The 13,109-nt window shown below is 33.8% G+C and overlaps 1 protein-coding gene across 1 annotated transcript in view; it reads right to left on the reverse strand.

Annotated features, from left to right (window-relative positions):
• The window catches only part of LOC123694098 (protein dachsous), a 218,056-nt gene that overhangs the window by 18,951 nt on the left and 185,996 nt on the right, over positions 1–13,109 (reverse strand). Inside the window, exons 2-3 of the mRNA XM_045639407.1 lie at positions 2,332–2,509; positions 607–1,080 (exon numbers count right to left, since the gene is read on the reverse strand). Coding sequence (XP_045495363.1) covers positions 607–1,080; positions 2,332–2,509 — 652 coding nt within the window. The remainder of the gene's footprint in view (positions 1–606; positions 1,081–2,331; positions 2,510–13,109) is intronic.

Here is a 13,109-nt window from a genome sequence, read left to right on the forward strand (position 1 = left end):
CCTTATTCTAAGCTGAATTAAAATATGCACCCTAATGAAAACATATCAAGTATTCCTAGTCTAATCCTACATTCTTCCAGTATTGCACAACGCTAATGCTTTTATTTTAAAACGAAGCAAAAGTGGCACGATTTCAATAAATTTGTTTAAGTAAAATGAAGCTATAAGACGGCCCGATTCTTCGGTAGTTTCAAGTTTTCCATAAATATTTATTCTATCTCTTAAGTGACTTCTTTTGTATGTAATCCCAAACGAATATTTACTGAGCCTTTCTTTCGGAAGAATGTAATCGAGTTCAAGTATTTATAATGCTTTTAAATAAGTAATTATAACATTCTAAATAGTCGGCCCGGAATACAGGTTTGGCATGCAGTGGATGATGTCGGATAATGTTTTGGTATTTTTATTTTATAACAGCAAATTAGTGCTATTGTAATTTTAACTTTCTGTGATAAATCGTAACCTCCTGATTATGAGCTACTTAGTTAGCAAAGTTTTTAGAAACGTAAAATTAAAAAACGAGTTTTTACTAACTATACTATTAATGAAATAATAAGGTCATCGATGTTCTAACTAAGAGAAATTAATCAAAAAGAAATATCTTACCTCTATCAGCGCCTGTAGCTTTCAAATTTCCTACAATCGTTCCACTGCGCACGTCTTCACGCACGCGAAAATTGTATCTCGGCTTGTCAAACAACGCAGACCCCACTCCAGCCGGCATCACGGCTACATGGACTATAGCACCTTGGGGAGCAGTCAGACCTCCACCATCAGTAGCAGACACTTCCAAGTCAAATTTCCCATTCGTCTGTATCAACGCTGGCTTTATCACAAATATCTCTCCCGTACTCCGGTCAATTCTGAACACATCGTTGTCATTCCCACCCACAATTCTATACGTGATAGTCCCAAATCTTCCGGAATCAGCATCACTCGCCGATACGGCTACTATCGGCTCCGTCGTCAAGACCCTCCCCTCTTTTAAAGATACATTGTAATCCTTCACAGTAAATGCTGGTACGTTGTCGTTTATATCTAGCAGTTGGATCTTCACCATAGCAGTCGTGGACAGGCCCCCTGCGAATAAATAAATAATTGGTCTCTTGATTGTCTGTGTATTGTTGTAATAGGATGTTTAATTGACAGCCGCTTGATTTATTCTGATGTCAACACGTTTTCGCTACAAGTTTCGTGATAATAAAATGATTGGTCGTCATGTTAAGTATACGAGCTTTTTAGTTTGGTCGATTTAACATTGTGTATGGCATCAATATATTATGCAGGTTAAAGATATAAAACAAGGATAAAGAATATCTAACTAGTTTTTTAATTTTGTATACAAAGCAGCTAAATTTGGCAATAGTCTTAAACGTAATTTATAATTTACTGTAAATATTCGAATTTCAATATTTCATTGTCAATCTATCAAATAAATGATAGTTGAGTGTTAACTCAAAAGCGTGTGAATACGATATATTCAAAGTGTCCTCAATCCTACCTATGAATGGCCGAATTGCCAAAATTGGCATTTACCAAACTGAAATAAAAACGCGCAGCAATAGTTCGCTGTTCTTGCCACATAAATCAGGTAGGTTTGCAGGGACAAGAGCCGACGGACACTTTTGGAATTTATTCTCTTGCCATTTCATCGGTGCCTTATTTTAAACCCTATATGCATAGTACGTATACCTGTCACCGGCGAACTTATTGCTTCCAATTGGTAATGAATGGGTAGAGCGAATCTTTGTTCTCTTTAACGCTATAAGTTATACTTTGTAGCGTCATTAAACCTTTTTTAGTGATAGCGGATTAAAAGAAATGATGTTAACCGTGTTTGAGCTGTGGCTTGCGAGTTATTACCGAGACCTTTAGGATCGATAATTGAGAGATAAGTTTCATTTATCGACTTCTTCGTACAATGTGATTGACACATTCTCCAATTATTTCCCTACGTAGTACGGTAGGTACTGGTTTATGTATTATTTTTGATGCATTTGGAAAAAAATGTCAACTACCTTTTACCAAACAAACTGTAGTTAATTTAAAGAATGTTGAACAATGCAATTTTTATATGATACTAGCGGTCCGCCCCGGCTTCGCCCATGGTACATATTCATGTTTTCTCTACATAAGAACCATCCTCGAACTTCAAGGAATATTATAAAAAAAGAATTAACGAAATCGGTTAAGCCGTTCTCAAGTTATGCGCTTACCAACACATTTTGCGATTCATTTTTATATAGAAGAAGATTAGAACCATTTAGTTTAAAATTGGAAGCATTCACCATTACTTTATTAGAACTTTTCAAGGTTATCAAGGATTCTTACCTCTATCAGTAGCAATAACCGGGAACTCATAATCAGCATTAGCCTCATGGTCCAGAGGCGCCACAATACAGAGGTCTCCGGAGTCTGCCTTCACTGAGAACTGTGGTCGCGCTAGACCCTCTCCGAGCGTGTAGTTGACGATTGCGTTCACCCCGCAGTCTGGGTCGATAGCTGACATCTGTGGAGAAGGTAATTAATTAAATAAAGTTACGAAAGTAATTAATAAAAGTATTACGAGCTATTTTGTAATGACACGTTGTAACAACAATGATCATGGATGATGGAAGACTGTATATTTAAGTAAGAGACTTAATAAGTAAGAGAAACAAATGTACGGAAACAGTGCTGTCTCAATTCTGAAGAAATTTGAACTTCGAATTCAATAGGTAAACGTCAACTCCACTTCTTTCATCCCTTTTCTTTTTAAGTTTCAAAGGTCTAACTAAATCACATTTACCTTTCACATACGTTAAGTGTGCGTGTGTGGAAGGTTATTGTGTGTGTACATAATACTATGGTTACAATACACACTGGCTTCTCATAACAAACAAAAAAATAAATAAACGCCAATTCAATTCCTCATTCCTTTCCCATTTCTAATTCAACGTAATCAGAATCTAGAAAACCAATTTGTCGGAGCGTCCCATCGCCATCCAATAGTACCGCGAACACGCCACAAATAATTGTCTAGCGTCTTCGAGATAAGAATCGTAATTAATTAGTATTTAATTCTACTTGATCCTCGGACTGTGAGGTCCAGCTAGGGGGTCGTTTGTTTCGCAAAGTCTGGTCGGATGTGGAAAATTATGTTTGCGAAGTAATGGTAAATTTGAAAAATATTTTAAAATAGTTGCTTCAATTCAATAAGACTGTTCTTTAGAAAATAGGTTCATAACACTCGATCCTATATAGGTACCTAGGTGCTTTAATAAAAACTGTATTTTATAAAATAGTGAAAGATTGACAGTTACCTTTTATTTTTTTACATTATAAACAGTTAGTAGATAACATCACAAAGCAATCTTTCTATGCTCTCCAACAGTTACAAGTAACACGATTATTACAATTCAACCCAATGAATTTATCGTAACCACTACAACCCTGTAGCTGTTATGATGCCGTATTCAATAGGATACTGCTATTTGCTTATTTGTTGATAAATTACCAGCTTTATTTGAACGGAAGGCAGCTGAATCCTGCGATGGTCTTTGTTTAGGTTTTTCGTGTATACAGATGTCCGTATGTTGTAATACTGATCACACATAACTAATCTTATTTTAAGGCTTTAAGACAGAATAAAAAAAATCCTTAAATTGTCTTATGTGTTGACATGTTGATGGTGTCTCACTAGTAGCCTGTCTTTGTTTACTTTACTGTTTTATTCCAGAAGTTTTCGTACCTTACTTTAGGAAATATACAAAAACCTTTAAAGTTTAATTTAAGCATCTAAGTGAACAGCGGCATTTAAAAGAAGATCCTAAGATAACAATGATAAATTTGACATATTTGAGACTTCGACACGTTTTTAAGTCACCCGATATTCTGAGTCACGTTATCACAATCGAAATAACGCCGCATTTCTAAATGTACTTCGATTCGATCTAAAATAAAACAAATTGGCATGGGAGGTGTTAAGTGGCCTAAAAAAACAAGCCACTCCACTACATCGTCGATAATTAGCACGGAATCATCCTTTTTCTCTCTCATACGTATCCCCGATAACCCGCGAGTTACGTGTCAAAAAGATTCGAAAGAAATTGTCGCTTGTGCCTTAAGAAATTTGGTGTATAATTGCTTGATATAATTTGTCAAGCTCGTATTACCGATCGTGGTTTGCATGTGACAACGTCCCTTGATTAATTGCATCTGTGTGTAAAGAAAAGACAAATGGTTTTACAATTGCAGGAATACTTGTGATTTGCGTCCTTATTACAAGGCATTAGAGAACGTTGTAGCCAGTAAGGGATATTGCTAATATTAGTAATTTTACACGTATTCCTGTTGTCTTTATGCGAGTGAATTATTTGCCGGTCTCTCTGTTGATTAGAATTATTGCTTGTAATTTTGATGAAGCGTGAAGTAACGTAAAACCAGCGTGAACATAAAGCAACTCGGATTAATATTTTCATGTGAAAGCTTCTCTCGTATTTCCCAGTGCACTGTTATGGATTTCTTTTCAAACTTGATCCAATTATTCGCATCAAATCATGGAATACGATCAAAATCCTTAGCTACATTGTCTCCCAAAAAGGGACTCTCTTTCGGATCAGATCATTAAAATTGACTTCATTATGTGGGATTCAATTTAAACTGTCCGTCGGCAGTTCTGTCGCACGTGAGATTTGTGGTCGTATAACGACACGATATCGTATCGGAACCGTTGTAATGTCGTAACGATGAGTCTAATTAGACTATAATTTACAGCAATGAACACATAAAAGCTACGTTTTATGACCACCTGTATCTACTATCAATTGTTTTTACAACCTAAATGAATTTCTGTATGATATGAAAAATGTCTAAATAATATAAAATAATGATATTGATATTAATTGATTGACTGTATGACTAATGATTTATGTATAAACCTAATTTTAAGTGACAATACTCCTGACTCGTATTTTTACTATAAATATCTAATCATTTTCATTCATTTTGTCAATTAATAATAATTATTGTATGCTATGTACCTAGTTATAGTAAAAACATGAATGTTCCTTAATTCTGATCTTAATATCTTTGTATGTACCATGTTTTTATGCAATAAATAATTTATTTATTTATATTTATTTATTTATCGTGCCCAAAAGTGTCTCAAGAAGTCAAATTAAAAACAAACCCCAATGTTAACCGCTTACTTAAGTTGTTTTTAAATTTCCTCTTTGACACACAGCATTATCGTCTACCACTGTTAAAGATAAGAAGCGACAATGAGATTTATTGCGTACTCCGTAGCAGTTTAAAATGTTTTATAAAGCCACCCGCTCCACATCTCAATTAGGACATTTAATGGGACTGCTAATATTTTTTCGCCGCGACAGTTTAGAGATTAAAATCGACGGTAAGGTTTATTGACATTGGCATTATCTATTATTTGCTGGGCTACTTTTTAAGGTGCTTAAAGGGTTAGCTTTGTGGTTATGGTTAGTTGTTTTAAGTGGGACTGCAATTTTGAGTTTAATAAATAAGTAAGTGGAAACGAAATATTTAAATAACTGCCAGGTGCAATGATGGTAAAAATATTTATATCATATTATATTGAATAATATTTTAGTCCCAGGTTTCAAAAAGTTATTTATAAATTATATTCTGCAGTCATTTATTTAGTTGAAATCATTATATCAGTTTTTAAACAACGTCCACCTTTCGCAATATCCTTCGCCACTTTCAAAAGCATAATTCAAGACTTACTTGAAGCAATACTAAATTCGTACTATTTCTAGAATCGTGTACAATTCAATTGTTTGCAAGGAATTGTGTCCAATCAGCGGACTGATCTGTATTGCATTACATCAACCGCAAATAACGATCTCGAGAAAAAAATAATTGCAAAATGAATTATTTATAAGCAGTACAATTGCACAGGAGACTACACAGAAGTTAGAGCGCGTCAAATTTCCAAGTTATATAAATCCATTGTGACTCGACCTGCACTCGAATCTAAATACAAAGTATGCCTTGTTCACTCGACGCAAAACGTATAAATAATTTGTAACAAAAATAATAAAGATTCTTACCCATTTCGGTCATCCGTAAAGGACATTGTAATTCAAGCTGATTGGCACACAATAATGGAATCAAACATAAGCCATTTAAAAATTGCCCGCGTTAAAAGGAAAAAGGTCGAGTCGACAGTGGTTTAAGGAGCAAATAAAATTCGCAGGGGACAATACCAGAGCCCGATACAGAAGGATTTGTATAGTCATTAGTTGCAACAGTTCAAATATTTCTACACGCCATTATGGTGCTTATTGCCGTATTCTTGTGGTTGTTTTTGGTACGTGTATTTATAAATAATTATAAAACGAAAAAGGCATTGTGACCTGCATACCGGTGCTATCACCGCTTTTAAAATTGTCTTAAATTGAAGCTACTGTAATTTGATATTAGTGAAAAGAAAGGGAATGAAGGTCTTACGTTGTTTTTTAAAGGTTACATGTAAGTATTTTGTACGAATCTCACGTCTTTTTAAGCAAGCATCCGCACAAACTGTTTCCATAAATAAACAACAATAAATATCCCCATACATCTGCCTCGTTGCTGTACAGAAGCTACATTACGATAGCGACATTTAAATTCACGCACATAAAACACCAATCATATACCCGTAGACTATTGTTACAAAAACATGTCGCATTATGTGCAAGCAGAGTCGATTGAGTTATCACAACTAATGAGGAACTTTGCAATCAGCACTAAAACTATGCGGCAGTGCGAGCTCCCAGTCCTAATGAACCCGCTTTGTCCATAAGAAAAGTTGCATGTCACTTAATTTGAAGAACTGCTCGCTGTAACAATGTATAAAAAATAAAGAGCTCGTGTGCGTACACACTAGATCTGTTAGCACATACTTGAAGCCCGTGGATAAAGTAATGTTGGGTCGTTGTTTTATCACTTCCAGTGTGTACGTACAGTGCGGTGGAAGTATTAGCACTCCCATTCTATGACGAAATGAGAGTAGGAATTTATGAATCCGTTCTTTATAGACGAGTTCACCCGCTAGTTCTTTCCCTCTGTGAGATTGTAAACTAGGCTTGAACAAGTCGTTTTTTCCTAGCCTATCGCTAGCGCACCTAACCTGATTCCTGGTATTTTAATAAGGGCCTAGTTATTTCAGTTAAGTTATATGTCCAAAATAGTCGTGGGGAGGTTTTTTGTTATTTTAAAACGGTGGCTTGTTAGGATTTGAAAGATTTAATTTTAACGAGGGGACGTGACAAGAAGTCGAATTGTTTTTATCGATAGCAAGTTGTAATGGTGAGAATATAGCCATTCTCCGATGATAATTCATTCACACTTGCTATCGAGTATATAGTTTTTAGTCTTTAAAAGCGAAGACGCGTGAAATAAGTAGTTAAGTTATGTATTTTTCATTGACATCGAACTGTTTTTACGTATTTTCTTTTTTGATCTAGCTACTGTTGACAATTATTGTTTTTTTTTTATGCAAACTGCTAATTTTAAAGAACAAAGCCTTAAGCTCCTTACAACTAGAAATATTTTTAATTGACTGTACAGTGCTAACCTTTATAGTCTTTCGGCTTCCATTGTGTCCAGTTTATTTAAGTCTCCAATAAACGATACTTTGCTTTGTTTAATTTCTTTAGTTCTTTCGTAGTAGCAGTTCAAAATGTCTTGGACAAGTAGGATCCTTTTGTTCTATTGCTAGCGTTAGCTACTATTAAGTATTCTGTGCTATTGCAATAATTTTACGCTCTTGATATTGAATGAGGTCAGAGGTGCTATAGTAACGGTAATAATACATATAAATAGGTATAGATCAATAGAATATGTAAACGTATAAAGAGTTTATAAAAAGGTGAAAGACTGATGTTTGCGCAAATTAAAAATATTAGTAAACGAATGTATCAGCCACAACAGACAACAGTGATATCCAAATTTGCTATTTTATTTATTTTTTGACGTGACAACGTCTTATAATTCGATAGAGCCGGCTGCACGCACGAAAAACATGACTCATGCGGCGTTACCTCGCTCTGAGGCGTTCCATGTAAGGCTTGAAGTGCAAGCGAGAGCGCGGAACGAGCGACAAAGAAGCACAATCGGACGTTGTCACGTTCAACTATCGTCAGTAAACCGACTTTACAGACAACCAATTTTTTATTAAATAATTTCTTAGTTAACAGAACTAGACTATCCTTATAAATACATGTTTAATCTTTTAAACATTTTATAGCGTTTTGCTTTAGTGATATGTTTTATATCAATATTGATAGTCTTAAAGTGCATTATTCGCTAATAAGAGTTGCGCATGCTTCGGCACGAATTGTTTCTTTTATGGACAAAGCTATAGAAATGGTCTAGACCAAGTACTTCTTAACAATACATTTTAGTGCTTAAATTTATTTCATGATTTAATAGCCGAACATAATGTTATAAAGCAACAGACGTGAGTCAGGAATATCTTTATTACCGTAGTAACAGAATTAAACTAAAATATTATACATACCTAGTACCTGCCTAAAGAGCTTTTTAAGATCAAGACGGATTTAAATATATTATGTAACCTGTGTATGTAACAATTTGTTGTTAGATGTAGTTCGGAAGTCTGTCTGTTTGTTACGATTTTGGGCTAAACCACAGCAACGTTTTGGTTGAAAGCAATGCATCTAGTTAGTGACACAGTATAAAACATAAGAGATTTTTTTAATCAACACCTAATATAAATAATATGAAAGTTTTGTATGCGAAAGAAGTCACGGGGCTCAACAAGTTACTTAGTAAAGTCCCATATATTAATTCAATAAACGTTTATAATTTTCGTAACAGAAGTAAAGTGGGCAAATTAATCAGATATCAATTGAAATTATCCAAATTCCAAAACATTACCATAATTTTGCGACCATTTCGTTGGTACGGCTGAATGCTAATGCTAATTTGATGTTTTATTATTGATAAAAACCGGTTTGTTTATTTGTTATATGGCACAAGTTACGCACTTCAGTTTATGGCTTTATATAATACATTAGCTTTTCGCCCGCGGCGTCGCCCGCGTTTTCAAAGAAAAACCCGTATAGTTCCCGTTCCCGTGGGATTTCCGGGATAAAACCTATATGTGTGCTAAATTTCATTGTAATCGGTTCAGTAGTTTTTACGTGAAAGAGTAACAAACATCCATACATCCATACAAACTTTCGTCTTTATAATAGTAGTAGGATTTCTTGAAGCTGTATTTTCACTTAGTAGATCGCAATTCTTCAATTTACAGCAAAAATATAATATTTTAAGACACATTTTAACTATACACAAGTACAATAACAGACCACGTCCTTTTTAATTAATAACTGCAAATGCCAAATATAGTCTACGCCACATATTTATATTATCACTACAAAAAAGCAGTATTTTTCCATAATACCTGTACCTGCCAATTATTGTCACAAAAATAAAACGTAAATATTTGTAATCAAAAAAATATTTACAAAAACTGCCCATACTTTTTATACGCACCTTGTATCAGATTTCAAGATGGTAGTGATGTGTTTAATATAAGCTTACGCGTTATTACTTTGACGTGAAGCTTCTGACAAGTAAACACGGATGGGTGTTAATTGTTAATAAGGTTTATTTTTTTTATAACACTAATCTATCCTGGATAAGTTTGTCCTGGGCTAGAACGGATACCCGGGATAAGGAAATGTATACGGTATGTTACTCAAAGTGTAGTTTTCTCACGGTAAAATTATTTTTTAATTGGTTGAGCAGTTTGAAAAATATCGTAACGCGTAGATAATGTCTATATTATTATATTATATAGTTTAGATATCGTGTCAATAAAATCGTGTACAAGAGAAATCCTCAAATGTATTTTTACCCAACTTTTTCAAAAATAATTCTTTATTCTAATTTTAAACTATTATAACATCCGTCGAATATCCAAATATTTTTTTTAAACATAAAATATACGTTAAAACATAAACGATAAATCATTCTTCGGTTCCGGAATCGACTTAATTTAATATGCGTATAGATTTTGAGCTTTTTCTCTTAACTCCGCGTCTAGACATATTCCTAGTATTTTAAAAACTATATAAAATTATCATCTCCATGTGGAATCTTAGAATATTTAATTAGTCAAGTTCACTGAACAAGATTCTGATAATTAATATTTGAGACGAAATCGGAGCTGCCTAGAGTTTATTGCACTTTAGATCATAGATAATGGACATTAATTTGGCCTTAATTATATGGAATGACTTAATTTTTATTGATTAATAAAATATATTTGATGTTTTTGCCGTGGTATAAAACTGTGGTGACATCATTAATGTTCAAAAATAACCCAATTTATCATCTTCAAACTATAGAATATTCTATTTATTGGTTTATTTGTTTGATAGATCAACCTGTTTATAGATTTATCTTTTCCATGACAAATGCAATAAATAATAAACCTTAACACAAAACATTTACAGTTTACTTTGATTTCTCCCGTTGCAGAATGTAGATAGCCCTTAGAAAAAGGTACTTTCAAAGCCACCCACTGCAAATTTGCACAAAGATTAAATTCAAAGTGTTTGTAATCTGTTTGTCCTATTGGATCATTTTACCGATACAAGGCCGGCAACAGTATACGAACCTATCCCTAAGGCTGTGACTACAGGAATAGGCACATAGCGATTTATGGGAAATAGTCAGTGGATATTTTATGAATGTAATGTTTTCCACGTCGATAATAATTAGTTAGGTATAGTTGTGAAATTGCTACCTATAATTATGTTACATAATTTCTTTGATTTATTTTGATTATTATATTTGGGTATGAGCTTAGCTTTATTGAAAATATACCTAGGTACGTGTGAATTTGTATAATATGAATAGATGTATTTCTTCTGTCTTTGTTTATGAACAAGGAACATAACTCGCTTACATCCGTACAACTTTCTGATCATTATACTTTACGTAGAGATTGGAACTAATCATTTACAGTTTATTAATAGTTGGCATCGCTCACGCGTCTCTCACAAGCATAGGCACAGCCTTACGTTCAGCTACCCACGCCGGGCTGAACCTTATTTTCATAACCAGTTCGTTTTTCGCAGTCGTCAACTTAAGTCACTCAGAATCGACGTTTTTTGTTCGCCGAATTTTTTTTAAATTTCCGATTGACGATGACAAGATTGATATCGGTGAAATGTGAGGTTTGAGTTAATACATTGAATCCGTTTTGGAGGTTTTAATAAATAAGCCAATTTTATTATTCGTGCGATTTCGGGCGCAGTGCGTATTGTATGCGGATGATTTGATCGTGAAATGCGAATTATGTATGGGATATTGAAACTGTATCTTCGCTTTGATTGTTATCAATAAACTAATATTATAAAGCTGGAGAGTTTGTTTGTTTGTTTGAACGCGCTAATCTCAGGAACTGCTGGTCCGGTTAAAAAGAATATTTCGGTGTTATATTATCATCACGCTAAGAGCAACAGAAGCGGAGCCACGCGGGTGAAACCACAGAGCGCAGCTAGTATATAATATATTGATTATTTCCTAAAACGTGTTGCGAAGAATGCTAGCTCATATTTTCTACAAAATCTTTTGCATTTTAAATTGACAGTTTGATACACATTTTTTGAAAAGCAGCAAAACAATTAATTCTAAACAGATTTAAGCCACGATTTGTTATTTAAATTATTGAATTCTACAACAAGATTAATCACGCGATTAACTTAACCAGAAAACAGTAGGTTAGTCGCGTAGGCTATTTCCTTTAGAAGCAAAGGATTTCATCTACAACATCGTAAGGCAGACAAAACCACATACTGCAAGTCTTTATGAAAATACCCATGTGGGCGAAGCTTCCCACAAAAAACTCGATCCGAAATATTGAGCAATTCGTAATCTCACTTGATAAGTTCGACATTAATTCGATTGTATCCAATCAACGTTTGCTCCGTTAATACTGAGATGAAATTGTTACAGTTATTGACATATAATGTTGTCATTTGCAAAAAGCCAGTAAATAAAATACAACTTTAAACTTTACTTTACTTTTATTTCTTGCCTATATATTGTTAGTTAGGGATATACCTATAATCAGAATCAGAATCGAATGCGAGAAAGTTCGCGGGCCATAGCTAGTATATTAAAATTTAGTCGAAGTGTATTAAGACTAACTTATCTACTATGTGTGATAACCAAACTCACACTATTAACAATATAAAACCAGAAACACACATACCTATATAGACATCTCCGAAAAAGGCAAACTGTCGTGTGACGCAGTCAGATAAAATAGTGCGAAGTAATAATGTATTTATTTAATATTTCTCTCTCATTTTTATTTCTCACAAGTTCTCACCAAGTTTTTTGTAACAAATAATAATAAATTATTGAATATTAATTACTTTTTTATTACATTTTGGCGTCACTTGTCACACACTTGTCAACATCTGACAGTCAGCATAACAAGTAGAATTTAATATTTTTTATGACGGTTTTATTTAATAAAAAAAGACGTGTGGCACTCGGGGACTGCCGCGGTAAAGCTATTTCATAGCATGCCTTCAAGCGACACCTCCGAGCCCGTCGGAGTGGTCAGCGTGAGGTTTTTTCGTTACGGAATTTCTCGATTCGGTCCCCGCGCTCAAGGCCCGCGATAGAAGCTATGCAATAGCTTAAAAAACCTCGTACTTTGATAGATGTTATTTTTATATGTAGTTTATTTTGCACTACTTGAAGAAAATCATTGATTTGAATGGAAATATACCAAACTAATGCAATAAAAATAATATTATTTTTTATTTCAATTTTAACATGATAATAAAATTAGCGTTATCTAAGCGATGACAGCTGTCATAGAATTATATTTGAACTAATGTTAAAACCGTGTCGATTTTTAATTGTTAAATAATGTTAAATGTTATCTCATTATCATAATATTTCAATTATTGTATGACTTGTTTTTAATAAATAATTAGAGTATGTATGTAACAACAATTAAATTGCTGTACATTGTACATACAATATAGATGCATAAAAAGAAAGATTTCTAGCACTGGTGCTTTATCTCTATTATTATTTAATTAATAATAATT

This window comes from Colias croceus, chromosome 8 (genome assembly GCF_905220415.1).
Source record: "Colias croceus chromosome 8, ilColCroc2.1".
NCBI lineage: Eukaryota > Metazoa > Arthropoda > Insecta > Lepidoptera > Pieridae > Colias > Colias croceus.